An 18,473-nucleotide genomic window follows, 5' to 3' on the forward strand; every position below is an offset into this window, starting at 1 on the left:
AGACGAGAGCTCTTGTTAGCAATTATTGAAATATCAAGCAACCCTAAAGAGACATTTAAAGAGCAGGTGAATTTTACAATAATATTTTAAACAAAATATTATTCGAGATAGAAGTTGAGAGTTTTTATTAACAGTGATCGTGCGTGTGAAATACAGTTCTACGCATAATTGTGAGTACATGATATTCCTCGATCATAACATCTGTAACATTGACCTGTGAAAATGTATTTGTCACGGCCTCACATAGCCGTGGGCCTTTATTATCTCAATGTCTTATAATTTATATTTAATTAGACAAAGAATTAATTCAAATGGAAATTATTACCTTCGCATTCGGTATAAGATTTTTTTCGCCGAAATGTAACACGCCTTACGCGCGTTAATTTCGCGCGCGTGCTCGTCACCGCGTTATTTCGACGGGACAACGCGTTCGATATGTACATTAATGGAATCGCGGTAATCCGTAGTTTGCGAAATGGCGATCGCCCCGCGGGCATCCAACTGCTTTAGTGTCAATTTAGCACGAAACAATTGGATCTTCGCGAACAAATTATTAATACGGTATACCGTCCGTGTGCCCTCGCGCGACAAGTCGCGCCGATAAAGCGCGAAACGTCATTCCCTCGTCCCTCCCGCCCCTTCCGCGGGAGGCAATCACGATATAATAATATAATTGTATACGTGCGTGTATATATAAAAGATAACGACGCCGTGCACTTAATTATACAATTTACGCGCGCGCGTGCGAGTGTGTGAATACCGGCCAAACGAGTCAACGCTCTTTCGTTCGTTTGCGCGGCGGAATGTGGCCATTACCGAAATTAGCGTTGCCGATTCGATTATACGCGGTTATTATTACGTCGTTGGGTGAATGCGCGCGTGTGCGAGTGCCGTGTGTTCGCGCGCGCCCGATTGTATGCGTTTGATGCATTCGAGATCAAAGGCAAATCGGCGATGCTGATATTTCGCGATGCCTCTAATGGGAGATCAGCTGAAATTTTATGACGCCGATTCGTTGAAAAAAACATGCATTACGCAAACGCGCGAGTGATAGCGTTATCGGATTTCTCGCAAAAATCCATTAGATTTCCAAGACGCGATGGATTGCAGAGTTAATAATTGTTATCAGAATGTTAGAGCGCTCTGAAAAATTATGCCCCGGCAACAATGTCAAAGCTCCGGAAAGCTTTTATTTGACTATTGCCATCCGTCTCTAAGTACGTAGAGTTGATTCCGCGAAACTAACATAATTAGCTTAATGGAATCCTCATGTTAACTTTGCTACGTTAGAAACACATAAATTATACAGTGCAACATAATCATTATATCGGGATATAACAATTTAGCACTTGAAAGTGATAAAAAGAAGATAAGTTTGTATATAAGCAATTTATTATATGTTGCGTAATTGGGAATATTTTTCATATTGGTGAGAAAGTGTATTAATAACAGTATGCTCGCGCGACGCTTTAAAAACGGCAGAAACCGCGGCGCAGCTGGCGCGTAATTCGTCCGCGTACTCGCGCGATCGTTACCCTGCACAAAATCGCTTTCGGAAATTATACGCCTGCCGCGAAGTCGGTCTCGGATTTATGCAGCTCGGACAATCGACTGAGTCGCGAGAGAAAAATCGTCGCGCCTGCTCGAGACAATTCAACGAGTTTCGCCGAACAGATCTTTTAATGCGTTCCGTGTCACTGAGCGTGTCGATTATCTTTGCGATCTACCGCGACGACGGAAGCGCTCGCGATGCTAAATCAGCCAGATCGGTTGGCTTTCCGCCGCCGCGCCGCGCCGTGAGACGTCCCGGACGAACCTTGAGGAGCGTTAATTCCGCGCGTTTCTTACGGCGAATTCGCGCCGTTTCAGCGTGCGCGAGAATCATATTTCCGGGAGGGGGGGGGAAACTTTGCTACGCTGACGAACAATAGGACTTCCGGCTCTTTTTCCAGTTTCTCGCGACCGCCGTGACGGACCAACGCAACGCAGCGGAGGCCTCCGATAAACTTCGTCAACGCGTGCACCACCGACGCGTTGACGCTTGTGCATTTATAACGCATCCACGTGCACCGTGCACGTTCCCGCTCGCAGGTGTGAGAAGAGTAAACAGACCCGCTTTCATTAACGTCGCCGTAATGCGTTAAGTGGAACGAAGTTCCTGATGTCGCTTTTGACAGGCGGTGTTTGAATAAGTCGCACGTGGAGAACGATAACACGCGAGATTCTCGAGGAATTTTGAGAAAATTCCCGTTGCTTCTTAAAATATTTAATTTATAGCTGCTCTCGTTTTTATTAAATCCGCTTAACTTCGTTTGGATCCATGTAATTAGAAAATTATCGGTCGACTGGGAAACGTTTCTCTCCTCATCTTCACGCTGGGCGAAATAATTTCTGGAAAGAGATATTTTATCATCTTCCCCTTGGACTATATTAGTTCTTTTCACAAAAGAGAATATAGAATATAGAATAACGGCATACATTAACATATATTAACATATTAACAGATTTGTTTTTAATATAAACTCTGTGAGCAATAATTCAACATGAATAATCGATACATAAAATGCTTCGAGTGTCTACGAGCGTGTTCTTTAAGTGAAACGATGATGGAAGGACATGCATAAAAATACTGGCGCTTCCGCATGAGTCAACTTGTGATCGTAATTTTCAATTGGCCTCGCTGCAGGTTTCACGGGCAAATGCTAAAAAGTCTCGCTTTCTATTTTTACTACCGACTTCGCGGGGAGCGCGTAAGTTCGGCTCGACCGCTCTCGTTAATCCCCTTAGGCACTGACGCATGACCTCCAACGGTCTGTGACGGTAATTTCCGCGGCGTCTTGCACCCTCGAGTTTTCTTCTCCGTCCGCACAAGCCACGGATCTAATCGGGCTTAGACGGCCTCTCTTTAAGACGCTGTCCAAACCAGCAGACGGCACACCGAGTACTACGGACGAAAAAGCGGCTCTTGCGTTTCTTGCGAGCAATTTAAGAGTTTTCTGTGGATTGGTGTGTGCGAGTGCGAGTGTACGTTCGTTTATCTTAATTCTAAGACGGGTCGGGAAAGAACGACGCTCTTTTGTTCCCGCGCTCATTTGTTCGGCGACACGAGAGCGCCGTCTCATCTTCCTCGTTAGCACCAGGTGTCTTTTGAATGCATTTTCCCCGATGACGCACCACGCTATTTGCGCAAATGCGTTTTATTTTTATTTTATACACGTGTCGGTATTTTTTTTCCTTGTCATTGTCTTTTTTTCCGGTTGGTACACGTGCCAGTTGTCATATCGTCATATGCTATACGCCCGAAGACGTTACGCGCGAATCGAATGCTCGAAGAAACCCACGCGTGATCGAGTAATTCCGACCAGATCGATAATCATCTCCACCCGGAACAAGCCGATGACGCGGCGCCGCGTCGAACCTCGCTGCGAAATTTCCCGTCGTAAAAGCGGCGAAGAATGGACCGTGATTTTATAAAACGCGTGTTACGTGGGCAATGATGCCATCGTCACGATGACAAAACACATATTACGGCGGCAAAATAAAGCCCGAACCGCGACCGCGTTCGCGTTCGTTAAGTGGACGATTGTTCATCGTTAATAAGATACAAAAGAAAATGAGATTCCGGTTCGTTGAACCCTGTCAAATATAGTTGAAAATAAGGACGGGTATTACATCCCTATCCTTGCCCTCCACCGCCCTATCCCGCTTTTCTTTCCGTTTGTTACTATAAAAAATCATTATCTACGAAATAAAACGAATGTAAACGCGAGACAGGTTGTCGGAACATGTTTTTTTACCCGCTCGTCACTTTTTTTTTTTTTCGTATATACTACATTGCGAACGAAGCGGATATCGACTGCATATCTATCATCCGTCTTCGCATTTCTGGCGGCAATACATACGGCGATTGACAATTATCGTTAGTTTTTTTTGTTCGCTTAAAGTTTTTACTACTTTATCACGTGCAATTTGCAATCCATTTATCAGCATGGCGCGGCGGTGCAAGGAGAAACAACAAAGAACAAGCGAAGAAGAATCGGGCGCCAAGTAAAATGGATGATGAGATATTAGCGCGTACAAGTAATGCATATATTAACGAAGTTCTTATCTTTTCTGAGCGTTTGTTTGTCTCTCCACTTCATGAAGTCTAAAACTTCCCTACGGGGATATGAGTAAACACTCTGAGAACTTACGAGAAGAGGAAGCGAGCGAGCGAGCGAGCGAGAGAGAGAGAGAGAGAGAGAGAGAGAGAGAGAGAGAGAGAAAGAGAGAGAGAGAGAGAACGCGGGAACGCGGGAATTACTATTCGGAACTGCAAAGAGAGTCGTCAGTGGTAAGGCTGCAGTAATCAACGACATAGAATGCTTGAATGCCGTACGGTTTTCTCAAAGAAAAGGAGCAACGGCATACTATTTTTCCACATTTCTACTCGCGTAATTCTTGTTCACACATTAATATTATTATGACGCGTAACATTATTCCTAATCTTACTGCGTCCAAAAATATTACGCTCTACGTCGGATATTTTTCTAAATATAACGAGCTAATTGATAAAGCAACGAATACTGTGCTCATCCAATAATTAGGTATGACTTTTAAACTAGATTAGATCAATTGGGTTAATTAAACATTTCAATTTATAGCCGGGATGCAGAAAATAAATGCCTTTTATTAAATAGAATGATAAACAACATTGCAACTAATCGAAACTTAAGAATTATTCAACTTTTAAATGATAACGGATAACTTAACGTAACGGATATCTTGCTAATTGCTTATGTTTTTCGCTGGTTTATTAATCCAGTATGCGGTAATTGGATTCATTCGATGAGTAGAGAGAATCTGCATATTTAATAATTGTAAGTATAAGTTCTGCATAGGTTTAACATCATATGGGATAAACGTGTTTGGCTATTCAATTTATAAGGGATACCGCGCGGTTCACCTAAATGGAATGTATTATACCACAATCGTGCACGAGATCTCGTCGCCATTACGAGACGCTATCACAGAATACATTGAAAATCTATAGCACAAGATACTTTTGGAATCTCTTTATTTACGAAAAGAATTTGTTCAAGTATTTTAATATCGTAATCATTTAATGTGAGAAGTTTAGTTTTATAAATAAATACAAATAATGAAAAGTGCAAATTGACAGTTATATTTATAATTGTGTAATTATAATTGAGTATTTTAAATAATATAGCAAATATAATATAACATAATATAATATAATATAATAACGAAAATTCTATGACGGTAGCTACTTGCGTTATTAATTTCAAAAACGTAAAGCCCTGCGCTATTTTTTGAATATGCAAATAGAATATGAAAATGGAGTGTCGAATTAATTATCTTAATTGAACGCGCAACTAATGACAGTAACGATAAGAATTTCAAGGTTTTTTTGGACAAATATATTGCATATGAACGCGCTGTTGAGATAAGTTTATCGCGATTGATTTTGTTGTAAAAATGATTTCGTTGGTTACGATGGAATGGATTTTCTCGGATTTAGAGAAAAATATAAGTAACAGGAAAAAAACGATCTGTGAATGTTAAAAAAATGTGTAAAAAATAATACGATCTTTTCTTACTGAGATGCTGCATCGGATTTTCTTTCTTATGCTACTATTCTGCCGTAAATAGTTCACGTATGTTATGCATGTCAATTAGCGAGACGCGGTAGCATTCTGTATCATTTGTGTTTCCATTTGTATCTCATTGTGTATTGTTGTTTTGCCATAATGTTAAGAAACGGCACAATTTCCTGCTGCAAGAACATATCTAAAGAGCATTGTTGCGAGCTCATGCATCGCTCGCAAAACGATTATTATTAGCTATGGTTGGCATACTTTTCGTCCTCGTTCGCGTGATACGCTCGTTAATTAACTTATGCACACAATTTCATGGTAGTTAGACACCGGAGAATACTGCCAGAATTTCTCCAGGCAGCATCGGTCTCTCGGCATGGTTAAAATATTCGCGCGGGTCGACTTTGCCATTAACGGATAAAATAATGACCGACGAAACGCAAACTGGATTGATTGTTATCCTGGCAGTTAACAATGCAATTATCGGCTTTGTCGCCTTGACGCAGCGTTCAGATGTTACGTAAGCACGCACGCCGAAGCGCAAATTTCGAAGTTATCGCACGTAGCGCATCGGCGCGCAAACACTGCTTTGTCATTCCAAGCCTCCTGCATTCAGGAATAATCCTTATTGTTGTTTCATGCTTAATAAGTCGCTGTCTTATCGGTCTTATCGGCGCTTAAAGATCGTAACTGGATTATATTTTACCAATGATTAAACTCGGACAACGTATTGCTCGTATAATGAGTACACGAATATATGAATGTATGAAGACATGAATTTATTTTATATAGTTGTATAATACTCTCAATGTATTTCACTTACAATTAGATGAATCAAATTTCTGTTCCGAGGATCTCTCTCTCTCTCTCTCTCTCTCTCTCTCTCTATATATATATATATATATATATATATATATATATATATATATATGTGTGTGTGTGTATATATCTCTCTCTAATCCGCACAGGGCATCACGCCAGCTCGTATTTTCCAGGACAGTCGTTCTCTATGCACCTGCACGTTATGAGCGTTAAGGCGAGCCCGTCGTTATGGGGCAGCCTGTACAAATAGTCCTCTCTTCTCTCCCTCCGTCTTTCTTTTCATTTTTTTTTTTTTTTTTTACATCCCGCTTCTCCCTATTTTTTACTGGGGACGCATAACTCAGGGCGTGCGACGCGCCGCTAATATCCATCGGTTTTATACACGCGTCGCCTTTAATGCTCGGTCAGGAAAAATGGAAGTGTCGCGTAAAAAAAGCATATTGCCGCCGTTAAATCCGCGACCCTGTTTATTGGTTAATATACACCGGCGGTCCGCGATGCAGGAAAGCATCCTCGACCGCGATGTTCTCCCGTCTCGTGGGATAAACTTTCTCATTTATCTCAACTCCGGCGATTTCGTTTTACATATTTATATGTGCTGCAGCTGTCAGATACGCACGATTTTAAATACAATAGTTAATGGCATATAAATCAGAGTGTCAGTAACAACGCAACAGAGGCCTAATGAAAGGAGGAATTACGAGTCCCACGCGTAAGAAGCGCGGGATAAAAAACACGCGGTAATTCTCTCGCGCAAACGTCGCGGTAAGACGGCGAAAGGAAAAGGACGAAAGAGAAACGGAGAAAGAGAGAGAATAAAAGAAGAGATCTAAAAGGCACCCTCCCGTGCTTGAATACGGCAAATCCCATCTTACGTCAAGAAGAAATAGCGAAACGCTACGAGCGCGCGGTTACGCCGCCGACGCGGAAATACACGGACGTCAAAGGCTCACGAAGAAAGGGCTAAAGACGCGTCGCGTCGCTACTGGCAGCTACTGGAGGCTGCACGCGGAAAACCGACACCGGTCGACGCCGTGCTCGTATGTACATGTTCTTTTTTAGTACGTTCCAGGAGAACGTCGCGCGGCGGCTTCTCTGAATTCACCCCGGACATCTGATTACAGTCGACGCTGAAAGCGCAAAGCGCGAGGCGACCCGATAAAAAGAGGGGGAGAATTTCCAAGATCGCAGCATTACCTCCTTTTCAATCCCTTCGCGTTTTCTTCTTTTGTCCGTTGTAACTGTCGCGACGACTGCTCGCGAGAAAAACCGCGGAAGCCACGTCAATACCGGCCGTTTCCGCGTCAACGTGACAACGGAAATTTGATCGCGTACCTTCCGTTTCGCGGGTCCACATTTCAGTAGCTAAATTTGGAAGAGTTAGATAGATAAAAATGACTTTGTAACCAAAAAAATGACTTTGTGAATTTTTATTAGAAGAACAAAAGTTTATAAAAATATAAATATTTCCAAAATATGAGTTTTGGAAGATTCTTACATTTTCAAAAGTCAAGTCGAAAATGATAAATACTCCTTGCAACGTTTTCTTATAAAATCAAATGTTTTCATACGACTTCGAAATTAATCAATCTTTTGACGCAATCTCTTTGTTTTGTGCAAAGAAATAATATTCTTTAATTTGCTCGTTCTAATAAAAACCATGAATTATAATTAATGATAGAAATTTATCTGAAGAGTTTGCTACATTTAAGTAATAAAAAACGCAATATAATATCACAAAAGAAAAATAATAATTAACAGATTATAGAATTTGACGAAAAAGACAGAGAGAGAGAACGGGAGAGAGAGGAATGTACCTAAAATCGCTGAATTTATCCCTGTGATTTTATTTCTTAGAAGGCTCACTTAACTGGAACTCTCTCTGATTAGGCAACCAAGATAGCTTGCATTATCTTGTTAGAAATATATTTGCAAGAATTAATCGCGAAAAAAGGATAAGTCAGCCAGTTTGTGTCGAAAGTATAGATATTATAGATTTTGTAAATTCTTCCAACATTATTATCGTTTAATCCTTGATATTGCACAAACCTTCTTGATTATCTAGTAGAAAAATTTTGATATCAGATGTACATTCGTGATTATGTATGATTAAGCACGCAAGTAAGATTGCGGCGGTTATTGGTGAATCGAAAGTTTTCGATCCAGTACTATACGCACTTGTTGTCAAACTATTTCTCTCTCTCTCTCTCTCTCTCTCTCTCTCTCTCTCTCTTTCTCTCTCTCTCTGTCTCTCTCCAAGCTTCCTCCTTCGCTCATTCCGCGGTAACTCGGGAGCTTTGCTTAAGCTAAGCTTAAATAAGCAAACTGTCGCGTAGGTAGCTTCGGCCAACGTTCCCCCGCCCTCTTCATCAACTTCGTCCGAGCTCCGCAACTTTTTGGCGGGTAGTCTGCGCTAACAGCCGAATTAACTCACGAGGAATATTGCCGTAAGTCGTCAGCGAAGAAGCTACGAATTCTCTAATAACGTCTTGACTGCCCGTTAAAACCAAAGGTAAATAAGTTTCGCGACTACCGGAAACTTGGAAATGGTCGGGTGTCCAACTTGAAAAAAGTCCTCGATTGTTTTGCCAAAAGGAAAAATTTCGCGCGGCGTACTTTTTATTTCCATGATAATTTATTTAAAAAATGATGCGTTCGATAGCATGATTAAAATTTGATTTGATCGGCAATATCGCGTTAAATTAACATTGCTCCTCTGAAATAATATCCAATTCTTGTTAGTTTAAGCTTAAATTGCGTTACATTATTAAGGATTTAAATTTTTAATTGTGTTCCGAGTAAAGTAATGTGATTACGTTAATCATTAAATCGATCTGTTCTCTTAACCATGCTAGGAAGTTTTTATTAAGATAAATTGATATACTATGTATATATAAAGTGGCACCGATTAACGCTTCTCCGCTGTCTTCATTAGCTCCATTCGCAATTAAGAACTCTGCGGAAAGTCGGCGCTAAGTATTGGATTATATTAGCGCGTGCTGCGGTGAGATAGTGAATAAAGGGAAGAGAGAGATTTGAGATCACGATATTACCTACAGAAAAGTCCATCAAAATGAAGAAACAATATTATTCCATAATCAACAACTGTAACATCCAATTTTTGCGATATTGCAGTCTCAGTAGTACTTTCATTAAACTCATAAATATCTTACACACAAATTATTATTGATTAATTACACACAAAAGCTAAGAAAATTGACTATAAGAAGGTTGTATGAAAGAAAGACTAAAACGATGGATTAATAATAGTGTAATATTTTTTTTTTCATTTTATTAATTTTATGAAGAGCATCTCATCGAAGAGAGAATTACAAGTTTAGTGGATGACAATAAAAAGATAACATTTTGTCGAACTGTGCATTCGCACACTAACTCGATGCCTCTAAAATATTTCGCTTATTTAACGAGATACATTGACGCTCGCCATTTCGTTATTTCGCGGGAATTTTCTGCGCTATCACCCGACAGGAAAATCGAGAAAGCCGCGGAATAATCACGGAAATGCCGATAGAATCGCCGAACATGCGCCGATCCAATAATACCGCGATGCCCGGGGGAACGTGGAAAAGCTCTTGGACGACATCGTTCGGCCATCGTTGCGAGCGTGTTTCCGCAAAACCGGAAGCTGAGGCCCTCGCGGTAAGATTTGTAGGATGCTCCAAGCTCCGATCCTCGGTTCTAAGTGTCCTTCCTTGTACAGCCGGAATTCTAATGGCGCGCAGCCCTTAGCGTCTCTTATGTACGTATAATATCAATAGATATGCACATAATATACGAGACGGGCGTATAATATTCCGAAAGAATAAATTTTCTTCTTTGAATCTCCAGCACGACGTTCTCCTGAAACAAAAGAAGGCGTAATCACGGATTTAATTAAATATCGACGCGATCTTCAAAGTACCGTTATGAAAAGATTCCGAGGGATAATCATCTGCGCCATTAGCAGAAGGGCGTATTATTGCGTTTATCTCTGGAATTTGCGACGCGGGATTGCGTCGGATTGCGAAAGAGATATAAAAATGATCGCGTTCACGTGTTACGCGTACAACGGTTTCCTCTTCCTTCCTCTATGTCGGTATCGAACGGAAAGCGCGATACGATCACGGCGTGTGTAAGTAATGGGCGCATTATTGTACTCTCCACTAAGCTCCGCGCGCGGTGAGGATTATAAACGCCTGGTGTATATCGCATGTGTCGTACATAAATGATGCACGCGGCATGCACGCCACTCAAGCTATGCCCGCGGTCAGAATAGCCTGAAATATTTAATGGCCGCGTGATTATTTCGCAGCGGATTTTACCACGCGAAAGTATAAATCGGTTTACAGCTTATTAAATCTGGCTTTACATCCGCCATCTATCTCGGACCCGGACGTCGTTTCGCTGTCCCTTCTCCTCGGTTCCGGTTGCCGACGCGAACCGATATCTCTGTGAACCTGCAATTTTTATGATCGATAGCGTGTTACATGGATTCTTCTTCTGCGAACGTCTACCTACTGTGCCTCGTTAAGTTCAACGTTCGCCATCGTACGCGTGAATAAGCACCTCCATTTTCACGTCGGCGAATCCACGCGAATTTAACGAATTCGATGATTTATTAAAAATACGTATCAAGACTATCAAAGAGTATGAGTTGAAACTTTGCTGTGTGCATTCACTGAACGCACAAAATACTTGATACATATTATTTTTATTGCTACTAAAAGATATATAGAAAATATATATTATTTAAATTAATCGCGTAATTGAGAGAGAGAGAGAGAGAGAGAGAGAGAGAGAGAGAGAGAGAAAGAGCAGAGAGAGAGAGAGAGAGAGAGAGAGAGAGAGAGAGAGAGAGAGAGAGAGAGAGAGAGAGAGAAAAAACATTAATGCGTTTCGTGTTTTTTTTCCAGCGACTCATATCGGAAATAACATCTTGAGGAAGATGCACATTCAATAACACTCCTGTTTATTTAATAAGTGACCATCCACCATATCGCATTAAAAGGCTGCGGAGCACGTAAAGGCGGCTAGTAAACGCGTGATGTGGCAACCAACTATAGGTGCAATTTAAAAAATCGAAGACAGTGTTTCTCCATTAATGGAGGAACACATCCTCCAGCAGTTTTGCTAAAAATCAAGAAGAGCGTACGTATATCGAAATAGCTCGAGGGCTATAAGCGGGACAACATCGCCAGGACTTCCCCGAGATAATATTGTCTTTGCGGTCCTCGCCGAGCTTAGTGACTTCGATGCCGGGTTTAAGAACCGAGCACACAACCGAAGAACCTCGTGCTCCGGGTGTTTTCATCCGTAATATTTGAACTGCTTCGAGACCCCAACATCCCCGCAGCGAGCGCGCGCAGATTGCCTTGTACTTAGAAGACCAATAAAAATACCGACTACATCCTCGCGCACGCAACGGTTACGACCGTCGTACGCGAGCACTTCGACATTTGTTGAAAGGCTTGTAATTGGACGTTTAACGCGTTATTGGTACCGTATTATCGTATCGTATATCATACTGTTCACATAGACAATTTCGTATCTTGTTTTCTATGCGGAATTGTACTATTACGCACACAAAATAATAGATTATTAATTATCTCTCTCTCTCTCTCTCTCTCTCTCTCTCTCTCTCTCTCTCTCTCTCTCTCTCTCTCATTTCTCCTCCTCTCTTTCTCTTTCCCTCTTTCAACCTTTAATAACATCAATTTCGCAATTACGATTCAAATGGAAGTTCGATTTGAATGTATATAGTTTCATCGGCCGATTGCTCTCTTGTTGTTCAAAACGTCTATACCTATCCCGTGAATAGCCTAAGCCTATTAATCGATCGGGGTTGCAATGACCGAACGGAAGTTTCGTTTAGCCGCAACCCAGCCTGGTTAGGGTTCGATTGGTACGTGATTAAGCCTAATCGCGAAACTCGAATTGCGGCTTGGCCGCTCGTTGCGACTTAAAGCTCCTTTAATGACGGAAGAGGAGAAATTACGCGCTTCTCTCTCTCTCTCTCTCTCCAACATCGGCATCTGATGCACCGATGTGGGTTAACGAGCGCGAAGCGCGAGGCGCGAGGCGCAAGGAGGTATCGCGCTTCGGATCTGAAAACTACGGAAGAGCAATTCGAGGGGGTAAAAGTTATGGGCTCCGTGGGATCTCCTTCCGTGGATTTCGCGGGATCAACGATGTGCCGTGCATCGAACTCGCTTGGGAGCTCCCGCGGCGAAGATCGCGCGGCTTGTTCGAGCAAGAAGAAGTCCTCTAACCGCTATCTCTCTTCAGCGAGATCGTGGCGTCGCGATAGCTACACCACCAACCAGTCGCGGTGACAATTCGCGGCTAAATCCCAAGGATTTTGCTCCAAGATGAAAAAAAGAAAGCGCGTGAATCGTGGAAACAAGTTGTCTCAAACCACGTTTTCACCGCACGGAATTATCACTTTGTTTTCCAGATATCAAGATCTGAATAGTTGCTCAGGAACTCTAGCGACCGTTGTCAATAATGAAAATAATAAAAACAGAAATAAAATGCAAGTTTTTGCTTCCACGGGTTTTTTCACAATTTTTCTGCTTTTTCCCGTTAACGATAGATTTGATCCAGTTATAAGAATTTTTATGCGAATGCCAATTTTGCTTTAATAAAATGCGATTTAAAAATATTATATCGCTTTCAAGTGACTCTGCGTTTTATTTCCGTCCGTGCTTACAACGGCCACGGCCGCCTCGCGCGGCAAATCTCCGATCGACCGTTCGAATCACGTCCTTCGTAATTTTGCTAATTACTCAGGGGTTATCTCGTTCGCTCGCAAGAAGGTGCCGGCGCGGCGCGGCGCGCGTCATCCGACCGATCGATCAATAACGCAAAACGCATGTCGAAAGCGGGGATCCTCGAACCGGACCCTCTATCGCGCACGGCGGCAGCAGTAGATTCGCGATAACTCCGAACATGCAATTACCGTCGAAGTGGATTTCGACTCATCCCCCTCATCCCTTTCTCCACCTCTGCCTCTCGCACTCTTCCTACGCTATCCGTACGTTCGAGGGTGGAATGTACCGAGCACTTCACTCGTCGGGCTCTTTGGCTCGTAGATTCGAATTCAAATTTGCGAAAGCCTCCCTATCCCCACTTCGGCCGGTGTTCTCTTATGGCCGGGCCTCCGCAATACCATCAATGATGCCAATCGCATCCGTCTGCGGCCCAACCGATCGGAAATAATTGTCGACCTTCCGTGCGCTTTCCGCTGCTTTGGCGAAGAGAGTTTTACGCGCGTCACAAATTTTCGACGTCTACATGGTCAATTAAAGGGCGATGTTAATTAAAATATATTGACACGGCAGACGGAGCGATCAATTAATTAAATTTTATCAATGGCGCGTATTTGCGATTATAATGTGGCTCTTGACTGTGCACGCGCGATCGAATGAGGATCGAAAACAACGTTGATCCGCGCAGCGATGCGTAATTATTTTTTGCTTCATCCATTTCGATGTCGTTATTTACAATTGTGATTTTGATTTTTTTCAAATCAGAGCCAAATAACTGTTTAAAATAATATTCTGTAAAAAATATCTGCGCTACGCTCTAAATACATACCCAGAATATCAATCGAGAAGTTACTGCAACAATTGTCCACAAATAGCTATTATTTTGTGGAGTTGTGGACAGAATGTAATGGAATTAAACGCTATTTTTATTATATAGTATGCAAAAAGAATATATTATATATTTGTATTTATAAACTAGTAAAGAGGCAAATATCGTAGGAGAACCGAGAAACTTATAATCGAATTATATTTGACGTTTCGCCGAAGATCTCGTTTTAATTTAGCACAGGAAACTCGATACGATCTCCTAATCGACATGAGCCGCGCTTACGAGATTCGGGAAAGCTTTACGGCTGACGAGCTGCCGCACTCGAGATCACCCTGGTCTAACCTTTAGTACTCTTTCCATAGCAAGCATGCTCTTCCATACGGCGGTGTTACGGAGAGAACTTCGAACTCTGCGACGGGTCAAAGTACGTCGTTTTCGCTCCCTTTCTCCGACACGGCTCCCACGGTGCACGGAGGGCGTTGACGACCGAAGCGGGAGAGGTATGCACTCTGACGCTTACCTGGCTACGTCCGCTCTTAGCTACATTTGCCTTTAAAACTGTCGAAAATTTACGGTCCCTGCCTTGCGCTTTGTGCGCCACTCTGGCGCATGTTTATTGCAAAACTTCCCCCAACCAGGGGCCGAGTAATACTCGTTAGGATGGCGAAAACATTTACGGAATAGAAAGTGAGATACGTTAATGAAGGACAGGTAGGTACGTAGGTACTCGTTAAATCGGAACTCCGCCGGTGGAGAATTTTAATGCTGGAAGAGGAGACGGCAAGTGGGAGGAAGGCAAAGGGCATGAGATTAGGCGGATTATTTTTGCGGAAAGCGCAGCCGCGGCACGACTATAATTTCGAGAAATTAAAATTTCACTTGTACTCTCTCCTCCAGCGTTTCATAATTCTACTTTAAGTCTATTTTACGTAAGCGAAAGTATATCTCGGAAAAAGCTCTGCAACATTCATTTTTTGTTTATCAGCATCAACATTACATTAACCTTTGTTATTCACCCGTGGATTTGTCTGCGTCGAGGAACCACGAAATAAATGGGATTAGCCAAATTACAAAACACTGGTATTATCACCCTGAACTGGTTCGTAAATTTATTTGGAAAGTGAGCAACGCGAAGCGAATGGAGCTCGCTTCTCCGCAATTCTGATTGTTTACGTTCCTCGACGAGACTATCCACGACGTAGGTTTCCAAGCAGCGGCGCGATACAAACAATTTTCTTCACCGATTTTTCCCGTTCCTTTCTCCTCACGATTTTCCATTTCGAATATTCGATGGAATCGCGCGACGGAGCGTCCCGCGATCCCGCATTCAAAGCGCAGCAACGAGACCGTTACTGGAAACTGGAGTCGTACTTGTTGAGTCGCTTAATAGGCCCAAGGAATAAGGCACATCGCGTAGGAAAGTTGCCTCTAGCAATTTTTCACTCGGCTAAGTCCCCGAAACTCCATTCGATTCCAGATTGCTCGACTTGTTCCAAGTTCTCCGCCGCAGCGGCAACGGCGGCGGCCGGCTGGCGCCTTAAGAATCCGACCTACATCCCCAACGACAGCCGCACCTCCTCGCTCTCCTTCGTCGGCACGGCACGGAGTGGCGTATGAATATACGTAAGGTGTTAAAATGCGACATTGCAGCGCGAGCATACGATGCTCCTTGATGAAAACTTTCATCGCAGCTCGTTCCCGACGATTCTTACAAACTTGTTCTCTCCTCGGAAGATTCGACGCCTCTGTACGAACTTTGGTTCATGAGGTAAGGATGGAGGAGAAGGGGTTGCCGCAGCGATTATGCCACGAGGCTATATTCTTTTCGCTCACCCGGGTTACTTCGGTAAAATATTTGTGGGGCTTTTGAGATTTATTCCGTGTGACAATTAGGCAAGAGTGAATATAGCGTTATAGTCGAGCACACATACATCAATGTAGGGGAAATTAATTTAATGTTAAGTAGCAGCGGTTGATGCAACGCAAAACGCACGATTAATTGGTAATCAAATTCGAGACATGTGATGCGTAACCTATTTCAATTATAGCGTTTGATACGAGCTGCCAATAAACCGTAATATCACGACTGTATCAAATCAAAGCCAAATCGAATTATGCGCGTTGAAGACGCTAATTTGATACCATCGATGGAACGTGAAATGCGCCATCGTAACGCTTCGGTAGCCGAAGTTGGGGATACGATACGTACTCGCCAAACTTGTCGTAAGGATCATATCAGATTCGATTTGTGCGCATTTAAGTTTCAAATCCCATTGCGGTAATTGACGTGGAAAACTCACGTTCCGCAGAGTGGCACGATGAAATATTTATTCGAGCGGGAGGGCCAACAAGCTGAAAACGCGTTCGCAAAGCCGGGCTCGTATGTAGTAACAAACGCGTAATTGCGTGCACCGACCCTCGTAATTAAGCTCACCGAAGTACTCGACTCTTGATTATCACGAGGATTAGTCTGATGAGTCTGACCGTTTCATTTTACAACCCAAGTCAAACGCGACTACATTGACAGGGCTGATGTCGCTCCTTGGATCCGGATGCGGGTAATCCAGGCGTATTGTGGGCACAATGCGTCCTTGCTAATTGATCGCAAAGATGTGTAGGACAGTATTAATACACCGAATAATCGATCGCTTTGTTGCACAGTTGAAATCGGATTATTATTAAACGGCATTACCGAAGTAGATTACTATAAGTATTTTCGAGAGCTGTTTGTAATGTATAAATCGGTATATAGAAACAGAAGAGGAACGAGAACAATAATGCTTTCGAGGAAACGTAGCGTAGAATTAATTGCATTTATTGATTACAACGGGAAACGTACTCCAATAACACATCGAGATCGAGATATAATTTTATATCTTGATTACATCATTGTTTTCAAAATGGCCATCCATTAAATTTATGAGAGTATAACTGATTGTGAGTATAATTAACTCTCGTATATAATCTCTTCTGTGCAATGTATTAACAGTGAAAGGACGCTGTGGATTGCTTTGACCGAGATAATCTCGCAATCTATATATCGCTCTTACTATCTTGTTTTACCTCCTTATTATATAATTCTATGTAATTACACATAAGCGATTAAGATAAATTTTATTTATATAAAGAGGTGTTATAATTCTCTTTCAATGAATGAGACATGAGAAGATTCTGTCGCACACAGTAAACGGACATTTAGTTTCAAATAGTTGTATATGTAGCACTGAAACGAATAAAGTATACGTGTCGTATAAATTTAGCTGGCTTTGAAATGCTTTCCGATGGTCAGTTTCGCCTTCGCTCGGCGGAAATTTGAAATTATTTAGGAAATTAGTCATAAATCACCGTTAATTCTGGAAGAAACGTTCGTGGTTCTTACCGCGTTTCTCGATCACGTCGGCAATATTCCCGTTTATCGCGCGAATTAGTCGGATGAAACTGACCGTTTCGAAGCTCGCGTCGAACGCAGTCACGTAGATCGCGCGCCTTCGTATAGCCGATAGCAAAAAGCCGGGGGTGGATGTCTGGGTGCTAGCTGATACCAGCTAGCAGGGAGCATGTTGAAAGCATTGGGAAGTTTCTTGCGGCCCTCCCCGGTAGAAATTAGAGGCAATCATTCTCGGCTTAACCGATGCACGGTTCGAACGGTTTTGCTCGCAGCCTACCCCTCTCGAAGAAGGACGGGGATCGTCCTTCTAATAACGGACAAGACCCTTGCACCACCGGTTGCGAGAAACTGCGATTGTTTTGCGAATGCTGCGCGATAACAATCCGTGAAATATAAGGCATTATCATCGATTTCCTGAAATTGCCAATACTCTGTGGAATTCGTGGAATATAGTATCTGCGCATATAATTATGTTGTTGTATAAAAGATATCGATTTTTATATATAACAACGTTAATATCGTTATAAGCTTAGGAATTTTCTTGAATACATTTTTATAACAGATGTACGCGACTGTAATGAATAAAATGTAAGTATAAGGTAAAATGGGGTTTTGACGATTTGATCGATTTAAGCGATTTGCTACGGATAGAAATGCATATGCACGTGGAATTATTAGTTAAAAGCGCGAAGGTCTTTTGATTGTAAAACTGCCATTCTTTAGCGATTTGTTCTTTCTTCTTTCTTTATGCGGTCTTGTAAATATCTTCTGCTAGTTACGTATGCCAAGTTCATCCAACTAAAGACCCCGATTTCTCCTTAATTGAATACAATTCCACTCGCAGAAATCTGTGCACCCCTTCTCTAAACTTCCTCTGTATTAAATTACGCTCGCTTCAAGTCATCGAAATAGTTTTGCTTTGAAAAGTTTTACATTATGTATGTTTTCGTGTTCGTCGCAATCATTTTTTGCGTAACATTTAAAATCAAATTTACGCATACATATTTTAGAAACATGAATGGAAATAAGTAATTTATTTTAAACACGTTTAATAATATAGCTTTATGATG

At 42.1% G+C, this 18,473-nt stretch overlaps 2 protein-coding genes across 4 annotated transcripts in view; one reads left to right on the forward strand and one right to left on the reverse strand.

The window, feature by feature from the left end:
- LOC143904367 (kin of IRRE-like protein 1) overlaps positions 1-18,473 on the forward strand; it is a 360,894-nt gene that overhangs the window by 135,058 nt on the left and 207,363 nt on the right. The gene's annotated exons all lie outside the window — the stretch shown is intronic.
- LOC143904369 (uncharacterized) overlaps positions 8,576-18,473 on the reverse strand; it is a 74,596-nt gene continuing 64,698 nt past the window's right edge. The window contains exon 3 of the mRNA XM_077418997.1: positions 8,576-10,280. Within this exon, the coding sequence (XP_077275123.1) occupies positions 10,166-10,280 (115 nt within the window). The 3' untranslated portion in view covers positions 8,576-10,165. The remainder of the gene's footprint in view (positions 10,281-18,473) is intronic.

The sequence above is a fragment of the Temnothorax americanus genome, unplaced genomic scaffold (assembly GCF_048541705.1).
Source record: "Temnothorax americanus isolate GAGA-0224 unplaced genomic scaffold, ASM4854170v1 Scaffold51, whole genome shotgun sequence".
NCBI classification, from domain to species: Eukaryota; Metazoa; Arthropoda; class Insecta; order Hymenoptera; family Formicidae; genus Temnothorax; species Temnothorax americanus.